Raw genomic sequence first — 26,456 nt, forward strand, 5'->3', positions numbered from 1 at the left:
TTCTTCTTCTACTGTATTTCTTTCCCCCATTCATGTCAATTGTTCCCTTATGCTGTCCCTGAAACTCTGTACAACCTCTGGTTTAGTCAGTTTATCCAGGTCCATCTCCTTAAATTCCCACCTTTTTGCAATTTCTTCAGTTTTAATCTACAGTTCATAACCAATAGATTGTGGTCAGAGTCCACATCTGCCCCTGGAAATGTCCTACAATTTAAAACCTGGTTCCTAAATTTCTGTCTTACCATTATGTAATCTATCTGAAACCTGTCAGTATCTCCAGGCTTCTTCCATGTATACAACCTTCTTTTATGATTCTTGAACCAAGTGTTGGCTATGATTAAGTTAGGCTTTGTGCAAAATTCTACCAGACAGCTTCCTCTTTCATTTCTTAGCCCCAAGCCATATTCACCTACTATGTTTCCTTCTCTCCCTTTTCCTACTGTCGAATTCCAGTCACCCATGACTATTAAATTTTTGTCTCCCTTCACTACCTGGATAATTTCTTTTATCTCATCATACATTTCTTCAATTTCTTCGTCATCTGCAGAGCTAGTTGGCATATAAACTTGTACTACTGTAGTAGGCATGGGCTTCGTGTCTATCTTGGCCACAATAATGCGTTCACTATGCTGTTTGTAGTAGCTTACCCGCACTCCTATTTTTTTATTCATTATTAAACCTACTGCTGCATTACCCCTATTTGATTTTGTATTTATAACCCTGTATTCACCTGACCAGAAGTCTTGTTCCTCCTGCCACCGAACTTCAATAATTCCCACTATATCTAACTTTAACCTATCCATTTCCCTTTTTAAATTTTCTAACCTACCTGCCCGATTAAGGGATCTGACATTCCACGCTCCGATCCGTAGAATGCCAGTTTTCTTTCTCCTGATAACAACGTCCTCTTCAGTAGTCCCCGCCCGGAGATCCGAATGGGGGACTATTTTACCTCCGGAATATTTTACCCAAGAGGAAGCCACCATCATTTAACCATACAGTAAAGCTGCATGCCCTCAGGAAAAATTACGGCTGTAGTTTCCCCTTGCTTTCAGCCGTTCGCAGTACCAGCACAGCAATGCCGTTTTGGTTAGTGTTACAAGGCGAGATCAGTCAATTATCCAGACTGTTGCCCTTGCAACTACTGAAAAGGCTGCTGCCCTTCTTCAGGAACCACATGTTTGTCTAGCCTCTCAACAGATACCCCTCCGTTGTGGTTGCACCTACGGTACAGCTATCTGTATCGTTGAGGCACACAAGCCTCCACACCAACAGCAAGGTCCATGGTTCATGGGGGGAGGAGTTTTACTTGTAGAATAACGTATTAAAACATTTGCATATCTAAGTGAATCACCCTGTGTATATCTTTTACTGAAAATTTCTCGGGTATTCAGCCAGGTGATGTCACCCAACACGCATTATATTTCGGCAGGCCGACTTCTTGCCATCTTCAGACATTCCTGGAGTCTGATTGATCTATGATGGATGCCGACTTTATATAATTTTTACCTTCATCCTGCGCGGTTCCGGCCAGTCTGGGGGAAGCATGGCGCTCCTCGACAGTTCATGGATTGCAGTCCTTCCACGGCCACGGCCGCTTTTAGAACTCTGCCGCTATGGTGACAATGTGTTTTCTTCTCCAGGTGTCCTGACAGGAGCAGATTGCTGTGTAGACTGTTTTAATCATACTCAAGACTGGACCCAGGCTTTGCTTGGCTGGAACCTGCTGTCTTTATTTATTAGCTCGTTATGCAGCCAAATCTCCTGTGTCTCTTTGAGGATACAGTTCCAGAAGGTGTTTGATTGCTGTAACACCTTTGTGCCATTGTAGTTCGTGGCCTGTCTATATTAGATGCAGTGCTCTGCCACAGTGTAATTGGTCAGCTGTACATTGTTTGTGTAGCATTTATGTTCACAGCATCTCTCTTATACCGTCATGGATGGTCTGGTCTAAATAAATTTTCCCGCACAGGCAAGGGATGCGGTAAACTCCCAGTTTCCATAGCCCTAAGTCGTCCGTGACTGATCCTACTAATGGCTTCATTTTGGATGGAGGGCGAAACATGCACTAATTTTTGGAGTATTCTGCTGATCTCTGCTGATGTGTTCCCAAAATATGATATAATCGTTGTTGCAGCCAGTTTGTCTTCATCCTCGGAAGGCTGCAGCCTTGGCTTCTTCAGTCTTAAGGCCTGTTTCATCTGGCAGTTGTAACCATTCATAAGGAACACATCCTGTAAGTGCTGCAATTCAGCTGTTAGACTGTCACAGTCTGAGGTCCAAGATCTCACACGCTCTGTGCACCAGTTTGCTCAGGACACCCTTCGCTGTGAAGGAGCATGACAGCTGGAGGCATTCAGTTACAAATCTGTATGTGTTGGCTTACGGTAAACACTGTGTCCTAATGTGCCATGTGGTCTTCGCTTGACGAGCACATCTAGAAATGGAAACCAATTGTTTTCTTCTGCCTCCATTCTGAACTTTATATTCTGGTCCATCGAGTTCATATGCTTCAGAAAGTTTTGAAGATGATGATGTCTGTGCGACTGGATTACAAATGTATTGTCTACATATCGAAAAAAGCAAGAGGGCATGTAGACTGCCGACTCGAGAACTGCATCTTCAGAAGCCTCCATAAACATATTGGTCACTACTGGTGATAGCAGACAGCCCATTGCTACTCCATCTGTTTGTTTGTAGTAGTTCCCGTCGAACAGTAAGTATGTTGACATAACCATGAATTTGATTAAAACACAATGACAGTCTACACAGAAATCCACTCCTGGCAGGACACCTGAAGAAGAAGATGCATTGTCACCATGATGACAGAGTTCCACACATGGCTGTGGCCGCGGAAAGACTGCACTCCATGATCTGTTGTGGTGCGCCACATTTCCCCCACCATCCAGCGCCGTACTCCCCCCATCACTAGCTGCGGATCACATGAATGTGTTAAGATGGAGGTCGTGGGAGAGGGGTCAAGATTATGCTAAGTCGGCATCCATTAGAGATCAAGTGGACTGTAGGAACACCTGAAGATGGCAAGAAGTGAGCTTGCTAAAATATCACACCTGTTGGACAACAACACCCAGCGAATACCTGAGAAATTTTCAAGATTTCCATGTGCTAGGAAAACATCACATCACACGTATCTGCTGTGATTTGCTTGGCATTGAAAGTCTGCTTCAGTGATCCAGACAGATGGAAATCTCCTGATGCCAAATCCACTGTTATAGGAAGAATACCATGGATGAACTTACTTCTTTTGCTCTCTGAACCACATGGTGTACTCATGTTGTATTTTGTCTAGCATATACATCTGTGCCTACTGGAGAAAATAATTATCAAGCTCCAAACAAACCTGAATGTTTGCATTTTTACAATCGTGGTAATCAATAATATGCACATGAAAAGAAGTTTGTTTCCTGGTTTGCTTTGGAGCATCCGCTCATGAGGTTTTTGTTGTGAGTTTTCCATTATCATCTACCATTTAGCATTTTATTTGAATTTGTGAGGATCTCTCTTGTGTTCCTCTGCTGACTAAACAAATGTGTTAATCATGCAGTGCAGTCGAAATACCCTCCCCGCTCAATTAATCTAACTTTCTATGAGTACCAGCTTGATGAAAAAACTATTCAAAAACAGCCTGACAAGAGATTTATTCATACAGGTTATTGGAAGATTAAACCTGTACTCTGGCCAAAACTCAAACCCTTGTCTTTTCCACCAAACGCTCCTACTGAATTCCCCTCAGGGGTTCAGCATTCATTTACTGGGTACGAGCTTGGCGACACAGGGTTCCTGAGCTGAGGACTGGTAAGTGCCGCCAGTCGTCTGCCCCCATAAGCTCTCTGCGTGCTTCACTGTCCGCCGTGGGAATCTTGGTTTTCTGGATCACAAGGATGGTAAAAACCTCTATTAAAGAAAAACTTCAATCTCAGTATGTGCTGCGCACTGATGGAGCTCTGTGCAGGTGGACTTTTATGTCCCTAGTTGCTCATGGGGCTGGGGTGGATCCTTCAATATTTGTCTTCCTCCTTCCAGCGGGAAGGGTGGACTGATGGTAGGTATCAACATCCCATCGAACAAGAGGACTCACGTAGCCAGTCCTCCAGACTTGGGTATTACACAGTGTCTTACATATCTAGTAACATAACACATACTGCTGACCAAAACGTGTTTCTTATAGTTAAACAGAAAGAGGGGAGCTTTCAGAAAGTTCAACCTTTCTGCACACAAAAAGGTTTAGAGGGAGTCACAGGAAATTTAATATCTCCAGAATGAGATTTTCACTCTGCAGCGGAGTGTGCGCTGATATGAAACTTCCTGGCAGATTAAAACTGTGTGCCCGACCGAGACTCGAACTTGGGACCTTTGCCTTTCGCGGGCAAGTGCTCTACCATCTGAGCTACCGAAGCACGACTCTCGCCCGGCACTCACAGCTTTACTTCTGCCAGTACCTCGTCTCCTACCTTCCAAACTTTACAGAAGCTCTCCTGCGAACCTTGCAGAACTAGCACTCCTGAAAGAAAGGATATTGCGGAGACATGGCTTAGCCACAGCCTGGGGGATGTTTCCAGAATGAGATTTTCACTCTGCAGCGGAGTGTGCGCTGATATGAAACTTCCTGGCAGATTAAAACTGTGTGCCCGACTGAGACTCGAACTCGGGACCTTTGCCTTTCGTGGGCAAGTGCTCTACCATCTGAGCTACCGAAGCACGACTCACGCCCAGCACTCACAGCTTTACTTCTGCCAGTACCTCGTCTCCAACCTTCCAAACTTTACAGAAGCTCTCCTGACTTACAAGCAGTTGCCAATGAAACTCATGCATGTCAGAGTATTACTTTTTGCTCACTGTATCTACCTCCGCAAGATGTAGTTGACTCTGAGGCGCTCACAGATCTTGTATAACAACTCGCTTGACGATTTCTCCTACTGGGAGACTTCGGTACCTGTCATGTCTTGTGGGGCTAAACCTCTACTTGCCCTTGGGGTCGTGTTTTGGAGAGCCTCTTTATGTCTCGTGAGCTGTGCATCCTTGGCTCGGGTACTCCCACTCATTTCTGTGCTGCTACTGGTTCGTTCTGAGCCATTGACTTATCTGTTCTCCAGCCCTTATAGATTCTGTTGAGCGGGAAAGTCATTGACGACTATAATTCCAGTGATCACTTTCCACTCTGCATTCACCTACTGGATAGAACATTCCTGAAGAGAAGCCACCGCAGTGGATGGTCAGCAGGGCTATCTGTACACTTTTCAGCTAGCCAGCTGGCTGTGTTTGAACACTGCAGCAGAGTCCAGAAATGGGTGGACCACATTACACGAGTGATTCATCACGCTGCTGACTTATCCTCCCCAAAGTCCTTAGTTCATCTTAGGAGGCAATGTGTACATTGGGATGACCGGTGACTGCCACTCAGCAATGTGGGTCAGGCGTGCTGCTTTTCAATGGTTTAACTACCATCCATCAGCAGAGAACCTCACAGCATTTCCGGTCATGAGAGCCAAGGCTCGATGCACAAGTAAGGAGGGTGAGAAGAGGTCTTGGCAAGTGTTCCTGGATTCCATCAATCGTTCCTCTTGTTCTACAGAAGTATGAGAAGCCATTAGGAGAATTTCCAGTAAACACTGTCATTTACTGGGTGACTCCCAAACAACACCTGTAGACATCGCACAGACTGGCAGAGCATTTTGCAAAATTACTGCCAATGCCAGCCAGAATCTGGTGCTTCAGCACTACTGTGCAACTGTAGAGAGGGACAAGTTGGACTTCAGATTCAACAATTCTGAGTCTTACAACTACTGTTACTCCACGTGGGAGCTGGAATCGGCACTGTCTGAGACTCGTGCTACTGCACCTGGTCACGACCAAATCTGGTATTGCATGCTTCGACATTGCAGTGTGAAAGGAAATTGTCCTCGAATGATTTCATTTGACATTGTGGACAGGTCACTTCCCCAACTTGTGAGACAGTTGAGACAGTGTAGTTATCCCCATTCTTAAGCCTGGGAAGAACCCATCATCTCTCGACAGCTACTGCCGATTAGCCTGACAAACATACTTTGTAAACTGATCAAGAGGGTGGTTAGCTTCCAATTATGTTGAGTGCTCGAATCTCAGAGCCTTTTGTCCCTTGTATCAATGTGGCTTCCGGGAAGGATGATCTACAACTGACGATTTTCTCAGATTGGAAATAGCAACCCTACAGGCTTTTACTAACTGCTGGCAACTTGTCGTGGTCTGCTTTGACTTACATAATGCATATGACACGGCTTGGTGCTTTTAGTTACCCTCCATGACTTGGGCTTTCGCAACCCCCTTCCAGTTTTTATCCGTTAGCTTTTATCCCACCGGCTCTTCCAGGTTCAAGTTGGCACTTCACTCAACACCGCTTGGGTCCAGGAGAACGGTGTTGAGTGTCACACTCTTCCTCGTCCTCCTCCTCCTCCTCCTCATCCTCATCCTCATCATCATCATCATCATCATCATCATCAATAGGCTTGTGACCTCTGTTGGTCCTGTGATCACCCCGGCATTACATGTCGATTTTTGCATCTGGTGCAGTTCCCACTCAGTAGCATCTACTGAATGCCAGCTTCAAGTCATCATCCAATGGGCCTCTGCGTGGACCCTCTCCCATGGCTTCCAGTTTTCTGCCTCCAAAACACAGACCACACTCTGGTTTTGTCCAGGCTAGATTATGGTTGTCAGGTTTATGACTCAGCGGCTCCTTCCACTCTGAAACTATTTGGCCTCGTTCATCATTATGCAGTGTCAGCTATTGGTGCCTTTCGCACTAGTCCTGTCGACAGTCTCCTTGCAGAACCGGGGTTTCTCCTTCTACAAATATGATGGAACCAACTCTTGGTTTCTTACGTAATCACCGTTCAACGATTCCCTGACCACACCGTGTACCTCGTCCTCTTTGCAAATGAGGGACATCTACATCCTGACACCCGCTCTCAGGTAGGATTGCCAGTTGAAATGCGTCTCACTTCCCTCTGTTGGGATTTCCATCGCCAGTCAGTGGAATGTGCCTCCATGTATTTCCTTCCGCACCCCCTTCGGATGGTGCCTCGACCACAGATTAGGATCAACCTGTTCCAGGATCCAAATGGCTCCATTGCCCCTATGATATTCCAGCACCTTGTGCGTTCCATCCTTGAAGAGTTCCTGGGTGCTACGATCTTCTACATTGATAGTTCTAAAATGATAGATAAGGCAGGCTACTATTTTATGCCTCCTACTACCAGGGAACACCATTTACTTCCAATATGATGTAGTGTGGTCACAGCAGAACTGCTAGCCATTAACAGGGCCCTCCATTCTGTTTCTCAGGTCACCCTCCATGGTGTTTCAATATGTACTGACTCAATGAGAAGCTTGCAGGCTATAGACCAATGCTACTCTCGTCACCCTTTGGTCTCTCCTATCCATGATCTTCTCTCTGCCCTTGGCTATGCCGCCAGCTCCGTTGCCTTCCTCTGGGTTCCCAGTCATATGGGCACCCCAGGGAATGAGGTGGCTGACCATTTGGCTAGAGAGGTAGATACTTAGCCCCCATTCCCTTTCTTGATTTTGGGTTGAGATATGCAGATACACATTAAATCTCTCTCTGCCCAACAGTAGAATGACATCTGGTGTGCTAGAAGTAATAAACTCAGCACAATCATGGAGACTACTGCAGTTTGGTGCTCTTCCTTCCACCCTCTCGGAAAGAGGACTGTCTTATGCTGTCTACACGTTGGTCATACTAGGCTCACCCATTGCTTCCTCTTAGGGAATGAGCTACCCCCACAATATGGCTGTGGAGCCAGACTGTTAGCATCCCATTTATTCATTGAATGTCCTCCTTCTTTTGGGCCTTTGTACTAAGTATAGCCTTCCATATTCCTTGTCTTTAATATTTGCAAATGATTCACGGATGGTGGAACTAGTCCTGAGTTTCCTACAAGAAAGTGGATTTTATTTTCAGTTGTAATGTTTTGCTTTGCTCCTAAAGCAGGGGTAGGGTGGTTGTGGTTATAGTTGGGGCCTCTCTTCGTGTTTTCTAGGTCTGAGACCCATGACCAGTATCCCATGCAAAGACCACTCTTTTATCCCTCAGTTTTTTCCAGTTTTTAGATTTGGTCTGCCCTTTTATGCCTTCTACTGTGTGTATTTTAACTTCGTAGCTTTATAATTTGATCTCACTGACTGGATCCGCCCATTTTTAGTGTACCTTCTATCTTATGCAAGTACCTTTGAATTGGAGGATGGATGACCTCGCCTTTTAATCCCATAACCCCCCTCAGTCGATCAGTCAATTAGGTCTGGGGTAGAGCCTGTGTGTGAAGGCCTTGATGAGACCCTAAGCATAGTGGGCAAAGGAGTTCTTGTCACAGTAGATAAACCTTCCCTGGGTGGCCATCCTGTATGGGGAAGGATTTTTTGGTGCAGGTCAGCACCCAGGAAGGTGGCACGCTGGGTTGAGGAGGACCAAGTGAAGTGGATGGGAGAGTAGGTGCTTAGGTTGTGAATGAATGAAGGTAGGATGTCTTGGTCCTAAGTCCAGATCATGGAGATATCATCAGTGAACCTGAACCAGGCTAGGGTGTTGACGTTTCAGGAGGCTAGGAAGTTCTCTGTGTGGCCCATAAACAGGTTAGCATAGGAGGGTGCCATACGGGTGCCCATTAGTGTGCCACAGATTTGTTTGTATACCTTCCCTTCAAAGAAGTAATTGTGGTTATGATAAAGTTAGTAAAGTGTATAATGAATGAGGCAGTATGTCTGGAGTCTGAAGGACATTGGGAAAGGTAGTTTCCAATAACAGTAAGAAATTGGGCATGAGGGATGTTTGTGTTTAAGGAGGGGCATCAACAGTGATGAGTAGGGATCCAGGAGATAGAGGCATGGTGATAGTGGAGAGGGCATAGTTGGTATCTTTGATGTTGGAGGGTATATTACGAGCAGTTGGTTGGAGTTGCTGGTCATTGAGGCTCAAAATTCTTTCAATGGAGTCACAATAATCAGCTACAATTGGGTGCCCAGGATTATTGAGTTTGCGGATTTTGGGGACCATGTTGAAGATGGATTAGTGGGGTATCATAGGGGTGGAGAAGTAAAAGGACAGATGGAAGAGGTTCTGGGAAGGGCCTAAGTCCTGAAGCAGGAATTGGAGGTTATGTTGAACTTCTGGGATGGGATCACTCGGGCAGAGTTTATAGGTGGAAGAGACAGATAATTGGCAGATGCTCTCTACCAAATAGTCACTGGGATTCATAACAACAATGATGGAACTGTTGTCTGCAGATACATGATTAGGCCAGGATTTGTTTTGAGGTTGTGTATGGCTGCCCTTTCTTCTGCTGAAAGGTTGATGTTCTGAGAAAGGGGCCTGGGGAAGGATTGTGAGGCCAATTTGGAGATAAGGAATTCCTTGAAAGTGATAATAGTTGTTTTGGTAGGGGGATCACGGTTGGATGGTAGTATGAACTGGGAGAGGCAACATTCAGTGTTCGGATTAGTTTGGTTTTGGTTGCAGGGATTGGTGACAAAGAAGTGTTTCCAATGCAGGGCAGGAGGGAAGGAGACTAGGTCTTTCACAAGTCCACAGGATTAAATTTGGTTCTAGGGCTAAAGTGGAGACCTTTGGATAGGACTGAAACTTCTGTGGGGCAGAGGGTTTTGGTGGAAAGGTTAACAACAGTGTTATGGGAATGTTTCAGGTCTGGATTTGGTGAAGTGTTGGTAGGGAGTTCTCTCCCTCCACTCGTACCAAGCTATCCATCCACTTTCTTGCCCTCTCCAGATTGCTGCTTCTGCTCCATGTGACAGTTGCATTCCAGGCCAAGTTGCTGGAGATGGCAGTTTCTGTGTGTGTGTGTGTGTGTGTGTGTGTGTGTGTGTGTGTATGAGAGAGAGAGAGAGAGAGAGAGAGAGAGAGAGAGAGAGAGAGAGAGAGAGAGGTATGCTTGCTTTTGCGAATGGAAGCATTTGTGTTTCCTTTTCTGACGAACGCTGTGCTGAAAGCTTATGTGTAAGTGTCTTTTCATTGTGTCTGTCTGCAACTTAATGTGTCATCTTTACAGTAAGTAGCAATCTTCCTTTTGTTTATATTGTTGATATTCCAAATTGGAGTTCCATTGTTTCAATAACTGGTTCAGTTAAGTATATTTTGTCAAGTGGAAAACCATACAAAGTAATAAGTGCCTCAGCTCCAGTTAATATTTTTAATGTTTATTCATTCTACTTATTTTGAATTTACAGCACATTTTTAGTGAGAACATAAACAGAAATGCAAGCCAAAATCAAAATTCAATACAGTAAAACCATACAAAATGTCAGAATGTGTAAGATCAGAAGCAGAATAAAAACTGTAAATAGTAATATATACAGTGGAAACACAGTATGCTGAAGCCTTTTTCGTGCATATATGGATATTTGTGCGCACACACACACACACACACACACACACACACACACACTCACTCACTCACTCACTCACTCACTTAGGTACATCAGTAAAATCTTAATAATGTATGCAAAGTTCTGGTTGAGAAGTACGAGTTATTTAGAAATAAAGGAAATGACTTACCAAAATGCAGAAGCACTATGTCGTCAATAGGTACACAAACAAAAGGCACAGAGCTTTACTAGCTGTCGGAATGCACTTCCTTTTTCAAGCTTGTAGGAAAATGTGTATGCATGCGTGCGCGCACACACACACACACACACACACACACACACACACACACACACACACACACGCACACACACTGAAATTGCATGATCTAAGCTGGGCATTAGTGGTAGATGACCCTGTTACCTGTCTGTCAGGATTGTTTCTCCCATACCCTCTACGTCTTGAATTTGGAGTAAAAGCTCCCTCCTCCCCTTTTCCTCTTTTTACAACTAATAGTGTTTAGTTTTGTAATTTAATTACGTTCTAAAATAATTATAAAATTTGAAATTGCAGGACGCAAAGGTAGATCAAGCCTGCAGAACTGCTGAGGAATTCACGAAGTTGTACTATGAAAGTGTGGATAAAAGGAGGCATGTAAGTAAATTAGTGTTTGATTGAAATTTTCAGATTGAATTGAAAAGAAGAAATATATTGTGCAACTAAGCATTTATTTCATGAAATTAAGCATTGTATATGGCAATACGTCTGTCAATAGATAACTTTTAACGAAAGACAGAAAACTTTGTGGCGTGTTTTTGAAATGTTCTGAAGATTCACCTTCAGGTCATTTAAATTATGTTTCACTTTTTTAAGTAAGTGCTGCCATACAATAGGTATGTTATGAATTCCGACTGTGTGAAAATGCCTTCCCCCAATCCCATTTGTCAGATACAATCACAAAACTTGCTGCTAGACTAAAACTCTTGAGATTTGACACTGGAACCTATCCTTTTGTGGATAATGTTCTTACCAGATAAGCTACTGAGGCATGACTCACAATTTGGCCTCATTGCTTCACATCTATGAGTACTTCTCTCCTGGTTTGCAAATTTCACAGAAGCACTCGTGTATGTATTGCTGGACCAGCACTCTCCTAAACAGGAACTGACATGTCTGTCGTTTTTTTATTATAAATAAACATACTAAGAAGAACATACCTTGGTCAGCAGCAGAGTGAAATTGGCCAAATCTGTAAATACTTAACAGAAGAAATTAAAATATCTAAAATCCACTCCAAATGAAATTCAGTGAGGTGGATTTGCATTTGGGAAGGGCAGATGGCTCAAATCCTCACATTGCTATAGATTTATAGTTTGATTTTCATTTTTCAGAATATGCCTCTGAAGTTAATTGAAAGAGAGAAGATACAGACTAAATATTACACCAGTAGAAATATATAATGAACAGGAAAATTCACCATGGTAGTACAGGATGTTCATAAGTTTGGGATCTGTTTTATGAACTTGAATTAAAAAAAGATGGCACACATGTCCTGAATTAGTGAATGGCGGCAAAAGACAATTCAGTGAGTGAGATCAAACTGTTACAAGTGGTTGAAATTGTATGTTTAAAGTAAATCACTGTACAGATGTGATGTACCTCCTAGCAAAGCTGGAAGTGTTTAAAATACGGTGCTGTGTATGGATGATGGATGGATCAAGTGCGGAATGAAGAGGTGCAGGAAAAAATAGAACTTGCTTGCCAGAAGAAACATACGAAACTCAAGAAACTTGTAACGTATAGAAAAAAAGTAAGGATGCGCGCGGAAAGTAAACAGGCTGCCTGTGCATGTGGCCCAGCGTGAGGCAGCTTGACCTAGTTCGGAAAATATCCCCTTTTTATTTAATGAGGCAGCACACAACACAGGTGACGGCACTGACAGGTACAGCCCCACATCTGCCAGCGAGCCGGAATTAACTAGACATTCTTTGCCCACTTTCGATACCCCGATTGGCAAAGCGCTGTGCTGACAGAACCGATGTGCATGCCCTGCAATCTTTCTCAAATGCTTGTAAAGAAATTAATCAGCAAAAAAATTGATTTTAACGTTACTTTTAGCGTTATATGTCAGCTTCGTGATGAAGTGCCCAAAATTTCGATAACAGTTATACTTGATGTGATATTCACATTTAAGTACAACACTTTGAGAAATTCGAAAAGTTTGCAATGAAAAGTAGGAGTTACTATGAGTCGTTATTGGTTCATATTACATATATACATATAAATGTAGTTAAAATATTGCAGTTTGCTGTAGATTTGGGAGGAGGTCTTTCTCTGTCTCCAATCTTAAATGGAATTTGTGGCACATTCACTTCTGATCACACATGTACGAGATTGAAATATTAAAACATTCCTCATATGAGATATCAATGTGAGATTTTGGCAAGTGATAGCACGCGAGAAGTAAGGTATTTTGCTATATACGAGGGCAGTTCAATAAGTAATGCAACACATTTTTTTCTGAAACAGGGGTTGTTTTATTCAGCATTGAAATACACCAGGTTATTCCCCAATCTTTTAGCTACACAATACTATTTTTCAACGTAATCTCCATTCAATGCTACGGCCTTACGCCACCTTGAAATGAGGTCCTGTATGCCTGCACGGTACCATTCCACTGGTCGATGTCGAAGCCAATGTCATACTGCATCAATAACTTCTTCATCATCCGCATAGTGCCTCCCACGGATTGCGTCCTTCAGTGGGCCAAACATATGGAAATCCGACGGTGCGAGATCGGGGCTGTAGGGTGCATGAGGAAGAACAGTCCACTGAAGTTTTGTGAGCTCCTCTCGGGTGCGAAGACTTGTGTGAGGTCTTGCGTTGTCATGAAGGAGAAATTCGTTCAGATTTTTGTGCCTACGAACACGCTGAAGTCGTTTCTTCAATTTCTGAAGAGTAGCACAATACACTTCAGAGTTGATTGTTTAACCATGGGGAAGGACATCGAACAGAATAACCCCTTCAGCGTCCCAGAAGACTGTAACCATGACTTTACCGGCTGAGGGTATGGCTTTAAACTTTTTCTTGGTAGGGGAGTGGGTGTGGCGCCACTAAATTGATTGCCGTTTTGTTTCAGGTTCGAAGTGATGAACCCATGTTTCATCACCTGTAACAATCTTTGACAAGAAATTGTCACCCTCAGCCACATGACGAGCAAGCAATTCCTCACAGATGGATCTCCTTTGCTCTTTATGGTGTTCGGTTAGACAATAAGGGACCCAGCGGGAACAAACCTTTGAATATCCCAACTGGTGAACAATTGTGACAGCACTACCAACAGAGATGTCAAGTTGAGCACTGAGTTGTTTGATGGTGATCCGTCGATCATCTCGAACGAGTGTGTTCGCACGCTCCGCCATTGCAGGAGTCACAGCTGTGCACGGCCGGCCCGCACGCGGGAGATCAGACAGTCTTGCTTGACCTTGCGGCGATGATGACACACGCTTTGCCCAACGACTCACCGTGCTTTTGTCCACTGCCAGATCACCGTAGACATTCTGCAAGCGCCTATGAATATCTGAGATGCCCTGGTTTTCCGCCAAAAGAAACTCGATCACTGCCCGTTGTTTGCAACGCACATCCGTTACAGACGCCATTTTAACATCTCCGTACAGCGCTGCTACCTGTCGGAAGTCAATGAAACTATACGAGACAAAGCGGGAATGTTTGAAAATATTCCACAAGAAATTTCCGGTTTTTTCAACCAAAATTGGCCGAGAAAAAAAATGTGTTGCATTACTTATTGAACTGCCCTCGTACTTAATGTACAGAACTTCCTTATCTGCACCAGTATAGCAGAAGCTATGGCTTTTATTTCAATTTTTTTTTAACCTAGTACCGTAACTTTTTTTTAGGAGTCTCAGCATCTATTGAAAAGAAGATGTGCAAGTATGAAAATAAACATGAAATTTTTTCTCTTACTTTACTGCGAACTGAAACAGTGGAAGTTTTCCATAAGTTATTTGCCTCTCTGGTCCACATTGACAATTTAATATGACTCTGTGTCAGAATTATGTCACAATAGCTACTGCAAGGCAAGTTTGTCCAAATTATACTGCATTTTAGTAAAAGAAGCAAAATGAAACCTGTCAACAAGAGAAATGTAGCCATTACTTGTAGCTGATGATGCTTCTTGAAATGATAAAAGGTTAACTCTTCGGACAAAAATATCGTAAACCATTGTCTTTTTAATAGTGAACAAGTGGAATGTAAACTTACCAAAGAATTGTCTTCCTTGAGACTAATTTGCAGCAAATTGTGTACCATCTTTTTGTTCCTATCACCATTCGGAGTAAAGTGCTGCAATTTTATTTTCTAATAGGGCAGTGCCCTTCCCCCCCCCAGAGTAGATCCAGTAAAACATTTTGTAACTCTGAAGCTGTGAACACACTGATAACTTGAAGAACCTTGCCAACTATTCATCAAAGTCAATATCACTGGAGAATTAAAAGATATTGTAGTAAGCAGATTTACTTCCTCACTCTGTATAGGGATAGGAACGGGTAGATGGTGTGCTATTTGCTGTGATTTTTCGCATGTCAAATATAACTGAGGTGTAGAAAGGAAATCCTTTGGTAAATTTCAGTCTCAGCTGTTCATTATTAAAGATACACTGAGTTGCAGGATTCCCCTGAAATTGCAAGAGAATTGGTAATTTTTTTTTATCTGAGTTGCTAAACTCCCCCCACCCCAGAAAGAGTCATCAGTGACGAGTTTTGAGTGACACATGCATTTACCTAATTGCCCCATTAAATTTTGCTTTTGCCAAAACATAGTATAAATAGCACAAACTCACCTTTCAATAGCTATTGCAACAGAATTCTGAAACCGTGTGTCTTATTAAAGAAGCAATAAGCAGCCAGAGAGGTCAGTTCCACATGGAAATTCTCATTGCGTCTGTTTACTGTAACGTAAGAGATCAAATTTCATGTTAATTTTCATACTGGCAAATTATCTTTTGATTGGCTATTAATGGCTTTTCGAAAATCACAGCATTTGATTGGGGGAAAAAAAGACAAATAAAAACTGTAACTTTGGATGTATCGAAGTAGGTAAGAAGGTTCCATATTGCTACAATTGGCCAAAATCTCATTGTGATATTTCGAACGGTTTAGGAGATATATTATGAATATTTCATTCTTGCGTGCATGCATTTGGAAGTGAATGTGCTGCGTAAATTCCTTTTTTGCGAGACTGGAGAGACAGTCAGACACTTTCTCCTAAGTGTAAAAAAAATTCAATATCTTAGCAAACTTTCACTCGCAACAACTCATGGTGTAATATGGACCAAACACAAAATCATAGTGACCCATATTTTTCATTGCAAACTTTTTCGAATTCAATGCAGCATCTTACTTAGGTCTAAACGTGAATGTCACAATACGTACGACCATTAGTGAGATGATAGGCAGTTCACCACTAAGCTGACATATAAAACTATATATAATATAAAAATCAATTTTTTCTGAATAGTTTCTGTAAAACTATGTAAGAAAGACTGCAGAGCTAAACGAGCGTGCATAACATTGTGCTAACAAGACTGCTGTACCTTGATAAGCAGGCTAACCAGCATTCTGTGTGCGCACCCGTAGGTGCATAGAGCTACTTGTCCAGGTGTGGTCATTAAGAATATGTTGTTGAACTGACCACTGTGATGTTGCTTTTTTCAGTCTTATGTGCAACTAAAAGCATATAAACTGGCAATGAATTTTCTTTAAAGTCCTGATCATCGGTCTTGAGCTTCCTACGAATAAGCATAACACTATAGAATTTTGCATAATGTGTACTGTTGTTAAATTATGTTACACACAGCAGATTTTTTTTATGTCTTCCATCTGCGATAATGATGATAGACTGCCATATCCTTGTCCAATTAGACCTGTAAGTAATTAAAAGCCTGAAAATATGAATTATGTTTTCTGTTCTGAAACTGTAATCCTGACATGCTCATTATTTTTATAAAAGTGATCTGTGGATGAGTAACGCTGCTGCTGCTGCTGCTGCTGCTGTTACTACCACCACCACCACCACCACCACTACTGAGTATAGGGACAGGAGACATGGTTAATGCAGCAACATATTTAGAAGAGAGATTATGTCCTATTTTCACTGGTACCCTCTGCACTGTGCTGCAGTGGATACTATGCCAAAGATTGTAACCCTAATTGCATGTACATGATTCAGTTGGAGAAAGTCTTTCTTCTTCCTTGCTTAGGGCATTATGTGTTTCACAGTATTAACTTCACTTTTGATTCCAATGATGCACTTTTTGCATTACTAATCATTATGAGCTGTTAAAATGATTGTATTATGTCCAAGCAGTACCAGTGTGAGTAAGCAATTTATTTAAGACACCAGCTTAGCAACATAGAGACCCTGTTCAGTGCTAATGTCTTGTGAACACAAAGTACACATTTTATGTGGATCTTTGCTGTTCATAACGAATCAGTTGTTCCACATCAGCTTCTTTAACTTTTGGTTCATGCGTACTCCATGAAACTTGCAAGGCAAAGGAGGAGCTCATTTCAATGTACTCAAAATACTTCACAGTTCATTTGTGGGGAGGGCAGGCTGAGTGATCTTATCATAATTAAACTGACTGACTGGTATCATCAGTCTCACAGTGGGTAATATTACTCCCTTCATGTTATGAATGTAGCAAACAACTACTGCTCGATAGACAGTCATGCCACAGTTTACACGTTGCCTACTATCTGCAACATTCCTTTCTGTTTGATACATACAGGCAAATGGGAATTCTATTTTAACATCACCATAGCTTGAATACATTGGTTGTGTAAGCTAACAATAAATTGGTTGATTGTACCCCACTAACATGGCTAATGACAGTATCATGGAAAGGATAGGTTGCTAGGCCAGACAGAGAGTGTTGTTCAATCTGGCTGCTGTGACCAGAGACAGTAGTCATGTGTGTCTCAGCTGTGCCTGCTTGATTGTGTGTGTGTGTGTGTGTGTGTGTGTGTGTGAGAGAGAGAGAGAGAGAGAGAGAGAGAGAGATACTTTAGAAGAAGGCCTTTAGCAATCTTTTTATTGTACCTGTCTGTGACTCAGCATCTCCTCTATGTGGTGATTAGCTACCGTATCATAGTATATTGATATAATCCCCAGCAGTATGCTTTGACAAATCACACTTACATTTATTTTCTGCAATGATTTGCTGTTTTCACCAGTTGTTCCAGTTCATTTTTTTCCATGAGTCAACACTCTCAAGAGTGGCAGATGTCTTGGAAGACAATGAAGTGCACACAGTTCTGAAATTGAGGCACCATAATGCTTCCATTCTTATGCATTTTTTAGAACCAAATTAGTTATGTAATAACGAAGATTAGACGCCACCTTTGCTGTTATTGTTTGATTTGCAAGTGTTTTTATGTACTGCATTTTGTGCACTTTGCTGAAATCAGCCTTACAGACTATAGTACCCCATGTGAGGATAATAATGATCTTAGTTTTCTGTTACTTCAGCAGGTATGTATATGATATTAATAATATCTATCTTGGTTACAATGTAGAGTGTAAATGAAGCAGCTGCCTGTGGACTTGTTTGTTCTGTTTTACAGCTCATTTTTCTGTTTTTCAGCTGATGTCTAAATATTATTTAGATACTGGGATCCTTTCTTGGAATGGAAATGGAACTGTTGGTAAAGACCAAATTCAGAAGTTCTATGAGCAGTTACCGTCTACAGAACATAGATTGACATCACTTGATGCTCAACCAGTAATAGGTAAATAAATTGGCATAAATTTTCTTCAGGACAATTTTATTACCTTAGTCTGAGAATAGGTCTACAGTAAAGAAAGATGCATGCCAGCTAAGACAACAGTCAGTAAAATAACAGAAAAAACCTGTCTGGTCTTTTGTTGACAGTCACAATAAACAGATTCAGATTCCTTTGTCCAGGAATGGTTTAGAAGGAATTGAGCCTTTTGAGGTATAAGTGGAGAAATCACTCAAGAATTTGGATCAAGGTATAAAGCAGCGGGTAGGTTAATATTTGTTCGGACCTGTCATGTTCCGTGTTTGACCAGGCATTAGGGTGATGTTGTGGTACCCCTTGAACGGTCCCATTTGCATCAGCACTTTTCCATTATTTTTTCTTACAGAAGAACCTGTGGACACAAAGTTAGTGTTCTTGTCAGGATTTGTTCATGTAGAAGACTGAAACTGCGTGATAAATTGAAAAATTGCTTGAATTTGATTCCCAATAGTGTACTACATGCAGAATTTTTGTAGTTTTTTATACTTATGGTACGTGAAGTTCAGAACTGAAATATACTATTTCCAAAGCAGTTTGAAGCAACTCTCAAAAACACTTCATAAAATTGTCTTCGAAGTTTTCCGAGCCTTTTTATACGCTAAACTGAGGTGGCATTCTTTTGATAAGCATTGTGGCTAAGTGGTAGAGTGCTCGCCTGACACATGGGGGAGACAACATATTTGAATCCTGGCAGAATCAAATTTTTTAACAAAGGTGCATGTTTTATGAGCATGTGTGTGAAGTGTTAAATACAAAACAATAAAAAAAATCAATTTATAACTTTTTTAACTCTTCAGTCTTTTATAACAGATGTGTAATTAAAAATTTCTGTTTGCAATGAGAAAGAGATTTTTATGTGCAGTGTATAATTAGAAATAAGAGGACACACGTTTTTCTTAAAAATGACAATTAGCTGTGTTAATTTGCATATATTTTATGAATTCTATATTTAAATGATATAGGTATTCAAACTTTACAGATCTAGTAATTACCAGTCTCATATGCATTATGTATTTTACGGGTCATGGAAATGCTCCTAGAACATGCACGTTTGTTTAAAAATTTGGTTCCATATGGAATTGAACAAGGAGCGAGCGAGCACTCTACCACAGAGCCATGCTGCTCATCAAAAAATATATTTTAGTATATTAAACACAATTGGAAAATTTCAAAGTCGATTTTCTCAAGACTATTTCAGTGTTACATCAAACTGCTTTGGGAGAGGTATGTTTGAGTTCTGAACTTCATGTACTACAAATACAAAAAATTACAAAAATCTGATTGCCATGCGATCACTTTGTTAGTTGAGGTGGGACTGACATTTGTGTAAAAATTATCATTACAATTTAAAAGACCTGCCACACAATGGTTTTCTCTTAATTTATTTTTTGTGCAATAATTTTGTGTTGTCTATCAGATTAGTGAGATGCACATAACATACGCTATGTGATCAAAAGTATCCGGACACCTGGCTGAAAAATACTTACAAGTTCGTGGCGCCCTCCATCAGTAACGCTGGAATTCAGTATGGTGTTGGCCCACCCTTATCCTTGATGACAGCTTCCTCTCTTGCAGGCATATGTTCAATCAGGTACTGGAAGGTTTCTTGGGGAATGGCAACCCATTCTTTGTGGAATGCTGCACTGAGGAGAGGTGAGGCATGGCACGAAGGCAGTGTTCCAAAACATCCCAAAGGTGTTCTCTAGGGTTCAGTTCAGGACTCTGTGCAGGCCAGTCCATTACAGGGATGTTTTTGTCGTGTAACCACTCCGCCACAGGCCAAGCATTATGAACAGGTGCTCGATCGTGTTGCTCAGTCGCCGTCCCCAAATTGCTCTTCAACAGTGCGAAGCAAGAAGATGCTTAAAACATCAATGTAGGCCTGTGCTGTGATAGTGCCATGCAAAACAACAAGGGGTGCAAGCCCCCTCCATGAAAAACAAGACCACACTATAACATCAGCACCTCTGAATTTTACTGTTGACACTACTCTCACTGGCAGATGACGTTCACCGGGCATTCGGCACACCCACACCCTGCCATCGGATTGCCACATTATGTACTGTGATTCGTCACTCCACACAGCGTTTTTCCACTGATCAATCATCCAATGTTTACGGTCCTTACACCAAGTGAGGCGTCCTTTGGCATTTACCAGTGTGATGTGTGGCTTGTAAGCAGCCGCTCGACCATGAAATCGAAGTTTTCTCACCTCCCGCCTAACTGTCGTAGTACTTGCAGTGGATTTTGATGCAGTTTGGAATTCCTGTGTGATGGTCTGGATAAATGTCTGCCTATTACGCATTACGACCTTCTTCAACTGTCTGTGGTCTCTGTCTGGCAACAGACGAGGTCGGCCTGTACACTTTTGTGCTGTACATGTCCCTTCACGTTTCCACTTCACTATCACATCAGAAACAGTAGACCTAGGGATGTTTAGGACTGTGGAAATCTTGCATACAGACATATGATGTGAAGTGAGTCCATGAGTTGATTGGCAACTCCATGGAGTGTTCTGTACACCATGACCAAATAGTGGATAGAATTGGAAGGAGAATCAGCATTGGCCGTATTTTTTGTTTTATTATTCACAAAATCGATTTTCGGTCACTTAGTGATTATTTTCAGTGCTGTAATATACATTTAAAATTGGTAGGCACTGGTATCAACAGTTTATGTGATCACTCTAAGCTTGTTGATACCAGTGCCTACCAATTTTAAATGTATATTACAGCACTGAAGATGGTCACTAAGTGACCGAAAATCAATTTTGTGGATAATAAAACAAAAAATACGGTCAATGCTGATTCTCCTTCCAATTCTATCTGGGTCCATGAGTGCCGCGGAGCTTTCTCACGATATCTAATGACTACTGAGGTCGCTGATATGGAGTACCTGGCAGTAGGTGGAAGCACAATGCACCTAATATGAAAAACGTTTGTTTTTGCTGGTGTCCCGATACTTCTGATCACATAGTGTATGTACATGCAGGGCTGTAGCTAGGATTTTGCCAGAAAGGTGGGGGATTGGTCCAGTTTGTTAAAGAGCATCTTCAAAAGTCCCATGTTTCTCATTTATTCTGAAAACACATTTTTAATTTTTTAATTTTGTGTAAATAATTTGCTTTCAGGAGGCTCTCAGTTTCGGGAGGCTTTCATACAAATAGTATTTGGTCTATAAAATTAAGAAAGAAAAGCTTTTCTTAAGAAAGGTATAACATATATTTTCTGCAATATAGTACCCAAATGCACAGTTAAGTATTTCATTATGTGGCAATATGATAACTTCTTTCTAGTGCAAAATGAATTAAAATTCTAATATAAAGTATTTCTCCTTGCTAACAAAACACGGCTCAGTCGTGTAATATAAGGTTCACTCTCGTAAAACAGAAGAATCTAAAACATTGGGTTGAAACTTATAAAGTTAAACGAGTTCAAACCTCTCTTGACAATAGCTATTTTTCTCCTTCTACTATCTTGTATTTAAATTTACAACTTATCTGAAACGAAGTGTGAGAATTCCTTCAATACATAAAGTGTACCAAGTTCCTCAGTTCAGTCTCAAATTTTATTAAAGTATCTTTCATTTCATTGAATTTCTTCAGGTTTCTCAAGTGATGAACTTCTTTAAAAATTATTATTTGAACAGTCATCTTGAAACTGTAGCAATCAAATTTATTTATAAAACAAAACAAACTACGGAAATGTTATCAACTACAGTTTTGGGATCTTAGCATTGATTTCAGCTAGACCTCTAATGCTTGCAACCTCATAAATGAGTTGGTATTTATTCATGATAATATGGTTATACAGTCTGTGATGCTAATAAATTCCTCATTTATCACATTTATTTTGTTTTAGAAATGAATGAACTATAGACTGAGCTATCACATACCCCTTCTGCTCTCCACAAGCTACTCCTCATTGTTCCATATCGGAACTGGTTTTCATAATTGAGTACCATCTGGGCAACCAGATTGGATGATATTTTCCCAGGTGGGCTACCAATGATAGAATTTTGTGCAACTTTTTTTAAAGAAATGCAACGATCACCATTTGCACAATGTTTTTGTTAACCAGCGTGAGGTTTGGGCTACACTGGCAAATCGAAGCATATTTTTGTGCATTGATTTGTATTTAATGTTATTTGTAAGGATGTTTACCACTCCACTACCTTGTGAAATACTGAAACTCCAAAGTTCTGCCAGTCTCCAAATAAAGACTTCAGTACTAACATTAAACTGCTATATGTAGGTAATTAGGCTGTTATAGTGGTGCATATGTATTTTGAACTTACCTTAGTGCAAATGGACGAATAAAATCCGTTTTCTTCTTCTTTCTTGCTACAAACTTATCCATAATTAGAAGGTACCATAACCGCACAAAATCAATAAACAGTAGCACTTACATTAAATTCAGCTGCAAGTAAGAACTTACCTGATTAACAAAACATCTACTGAGCTCAAGTAAAGGCAACAATGCCAGTAGTTGTCTTAGCTAAAGGAGGGATGGTAACAGCAAGTAGTGATATGGATAGTTAATTTATCGATGGCCTTGACTATCAATACTGCATACCACTTTTTCATCGTATGACTGAAAATCAAAATATCTTCCAGATTTGCTACATGGCAAATATAATACACGTAATTTCAGTTAGGTGATAGGGGTGTCCAGACCCCAGGACCCTCCCTTTGCCTATGTCCTTTTCGTACCTGCAGCCCCAAACATGTGCTGTACTCTTTGGTCCAATGGGAACTGAATGGATTAATTGAACAGTAACTGTAGAGCAGTTGCTCATTTGTTTAAATTGTACCTATGCATCTTTCGCAACCCAAATCCATCAGAGATTTCATCTTTGCAAACTTCTTTGTTGATATTCATTCCCCTAAAAATATTGTGTATTTTAATGACCAAATGGAGTCACTACATTCACTTAATTATTCTTTTTCTGGTTAGACAATGTACATATTTTATATTACAATATCTTCGCTGGCCCATTTCTTAATTTTAACACTTCTTTAGTCAAAGTTCGTGTTTCGGCTGCTACTGGCAGCTGCTTTGACTGAGAACAAACTAGACTATATGCACCTTATTGCCATCTGTTTTGCAGAGGAAACACTTCAGGAACAGCACATTCCCAGTAGGAAACAAAATACTGTCCATTCTGAGTGAGATGCTACATAGCAGCAATGTTAGGATGCTGTTTATTTTGATCATTATAATTTACAGTAGATACACCTGTGACTAGAGGTCTGCGCGGATAAGAAAAGTGCAATCCGCATCCGCAGCAATTAATCCGCATCCGCAAGTTCCTTATCCGCATCCACATATATTTAAATTTTGAATGAGTAATCAATAGTAATAGACAGAAGTACTTAGAATTATGGTATGTAATAATGTAGTTATTGTTAGGATGCCATTTCTGCGACAACTTAACTACTTTTGACTTCTTAAATCACAGAAAATGCTCTAAAGCAGACCATTCCAAACAGGAAAGCATTGGCGCTCCGGAGCACACACAGTAGCGGCTCGGATCTCGTGCAATTGGAAACACTATTTAAAAAAATAAAATTCAGTGTAATAGTATTAAATGATCAAAATACTTGTATAGAAACAATTATATTTCACTGCTCTTGTGCCAAGGCAGCTGAAAATGACGATGGTTTTAAACTGTTACTAGCACATTGCATCAATTACCGACAGTTTTTTTGTACTCACTGCTTGGATGTGTCAAATTTTGAAGCCATTCATGTCAGCTGATGATTATACTATAGCTTACGCGTTCAGTCCTCGTCATTTCCAGATGAAAATATTTACAGTATTAGGCCTACACTGCTAAACGCTGGCGCACCTGTGAAAAAGTTAAACTGCCAGCAATAATTGACGTTGTCTGGAAGAAATAACTCGTCTTCCGAAGAGTGACAACAAAATCAATGGTTATAGAAATTAGGAGTCCATTTAGCTTTAGCTAAAAATACGATTGAAATCTCGAACCTCACCTTTTGGCTGATTTATCGAATTAAGACCTAGCGATAAATGAAATGTCTGTTTCATTCTCAACTAAACAAAGTTTTTCACACTTTAAAACATCCTCAACATTGGTCTAAATTACTAAGACAAAATTTGCAGTAGATTTCGCAGTTAATACTTTAAAATATAAATAATTTTTTTCAGAGTTTAATGGAACTGCAAACGATTTCAAGATGTCTATATAAAAACCACTGTCCCATAACTACAAATGTTAGGCACTGTTCCCTGTTAAGCAATACCGAGTTACTGTTAAAAGGTTCAATTTTGTTACGAATTTCAGCCCTTATCTTTACTAATTGGCTGGTAAATTAAAAGACACATTATTATTTTGGATGATTTGAATATTTTGTAAGTTTTCAATGTGATCAGAATAATCTTTCACGGGCTATCGCAGTCACAGCTTGTTGGTGGTCGTGAGCCGTAGTTTGAAGTCCTACTTGTAATTAATTACAAGGCCCGCCGTGCCACCGCTCCGGCCGGGCTGTTTCACTGTTCACAAAGAGCGACAATGCTCGGCGGCTGCAAATGTTACTGTAATGCACACTAAAATTTAGGTAGGCACTTATGAGATCATCATTACCTAGTTCAATAATATTGATGTGTTAACTGTTGAATGTTCTTGTTGCGAAGAGTAAAAACTTAAAATTGAGCTCTTTAGTATGAAAATTACAACAAATAAAATTGCTTGTTAAATATTTCCTTCTTTTACCTAATGCTACTTAAATGTTCTTGTTGGGAATAGCAAAAATACTAACAATGTGCCGAGGAAATTCTTTACTATAAATATTACAATAAAAACTCACAGGCTTCAGATTAAATATTTTCATCTTCTGCTTGCTTCTGATTCAAATTCTGTAAAAAAAAGAATCAGATGAAAAAAAATTGTAACTAATTCAGATAAGCCCAAAAAATACAGTGAAGTAAGAGAAGCTGTACAAGTACCTTTTTACTTTGTAAGATTACTATGCAGGAACATGATGTCATCAATCGTCTGTGGCTTCAAGGACGTGCGTGTTGGTCCTGCAATATTTGTCCCGCAGTAGAGAAGCTTCTCTCAAATGGCGCGCTGGTCGCTGGAATGCAGTGCACGAAGTATGCGAGTTTGGGAAGACGCGGATAGACGTTTTTACGTCCATGCCACCAAGCTATCAGGTCGATGCCTTCCGAAAATTGGACTTTATCATTAGTGTATCTGGGAATTTCATGTGACGCGAAGTCAAGATCTCTCGACGATTCATCTTCAGAGGAATCTTCAAATTCATTAAAAAGTACGTCAGACTTCCATCCCCCCCCCCCCCCCCAAGGAATTCCAGATGTTGTTTCCTCCTTATCTTTTAACTGTGGACAATTTCTCGCAACACAATTTTTCGTTTCCTTTACAACTTCACCTTTTTCGGCACTGCTAAGAAATTTTAGGTTTTTATATTTTTGATTCAAAAACCTTGCCAGTTTATGGGTTACTGTTATGTCCCATTTGCTGATTAAAATAGATTTGGCTGTACTCTTTAAATCTATCAGAAATGGGCAGTCGCCATTATTTTTTTCAAGGAAGGAGAGAAGTTTTAACTTCCACAACACACAGAAATAAAGTGTAGGGGTTTTGGAGGCTTCGAGTTCACAAGAAGCTATTTTAAATGGTGTCAGAAAGGTTATTGTATCTTCCAAAATCCTCTTCTCTATAGAATCAGTCAAATTATCTTGATTTTTCTCTGACAAAATTGACAGAACTTCAAACCATTGTGAATTAATAGACTCAAAAATATCCTATTTACTGTTCCATCGTGTGTCTATATCTCCTTTCAATGACTTCTGAAGGCGATTCTGAAGACCAAATCTTTTAAAGAAAGTTGTGATAGCTTGACAGGAATTTATTAGTCGCTGCATGTCCCTCTTCTCATCATTCGCGTCTCCTCGAGTCGTGTGCTCTAGCACAGTATTAAGAATATGTGCTGAGCACGATAGCCTCTTGTATAGGCGAAGTGCTACCACAATATTTGGACCTCTATCCGTAACGAACACGATGTTATTCACAGCACTGAATAAATCGAACGACCGTAGTATCTTAATTAATTCAAGTTCAATGCCCCCCCTTTTTTTTTTTTTTTTTTTTTTTTTTTCGCAGTCTCAAAATTTCTGGTGCACAACACTCGATCCTCAAGTTTCACTTCTTCATAATTAACATAATGTGCAGTCACT

The 26,456-nt window shown here is 40.8% G+C and overlaps 1 protein-coding gene across 1 annotated transcript in view; it reads left to right on the forward strand.

Annotated features, from left to right (window-relative positions):
• Positions 1 to 26,456, forward strand: part of LOC124796325 (NTF2-related export protein) — a 54,148-nt gene that overhangs the window by 20,453 nt on the left and 7,239 nt on the right. The window contains exons 2-3 of the mRNA XM_047260454.1: positions 10,964 to 11,044; positions 18,054 to 18,198. Of these exons, the coding sequence (XP_047116410.1) occupies positions 10,964 to 11,044; positions 18,054 to 18,198 (226 nt within the window). The remainder of the gene's footprint in view (positions 1 to 10,963; positions 11,045 to 18,053; positions 18,199 to 26,456) is intronic.

Source organism: Schistocerca piceifrons, chromosome 4 (assembly GCF_021461385.2).
Source record: "Schistocerca piceifrons isolate TAMUIC-IGC-003096 chromosome 4, iqSchPice1.1, whole genome shotgun sequence".
In the NCBI taxonomy this organism is placed as follows: domain Eukaryota; kingdom Metazoa; phylum Arthropoda; class Insecta; order Orthoptera; family Acrididae; genus Schistocerca; species Schistocerca piceifrons.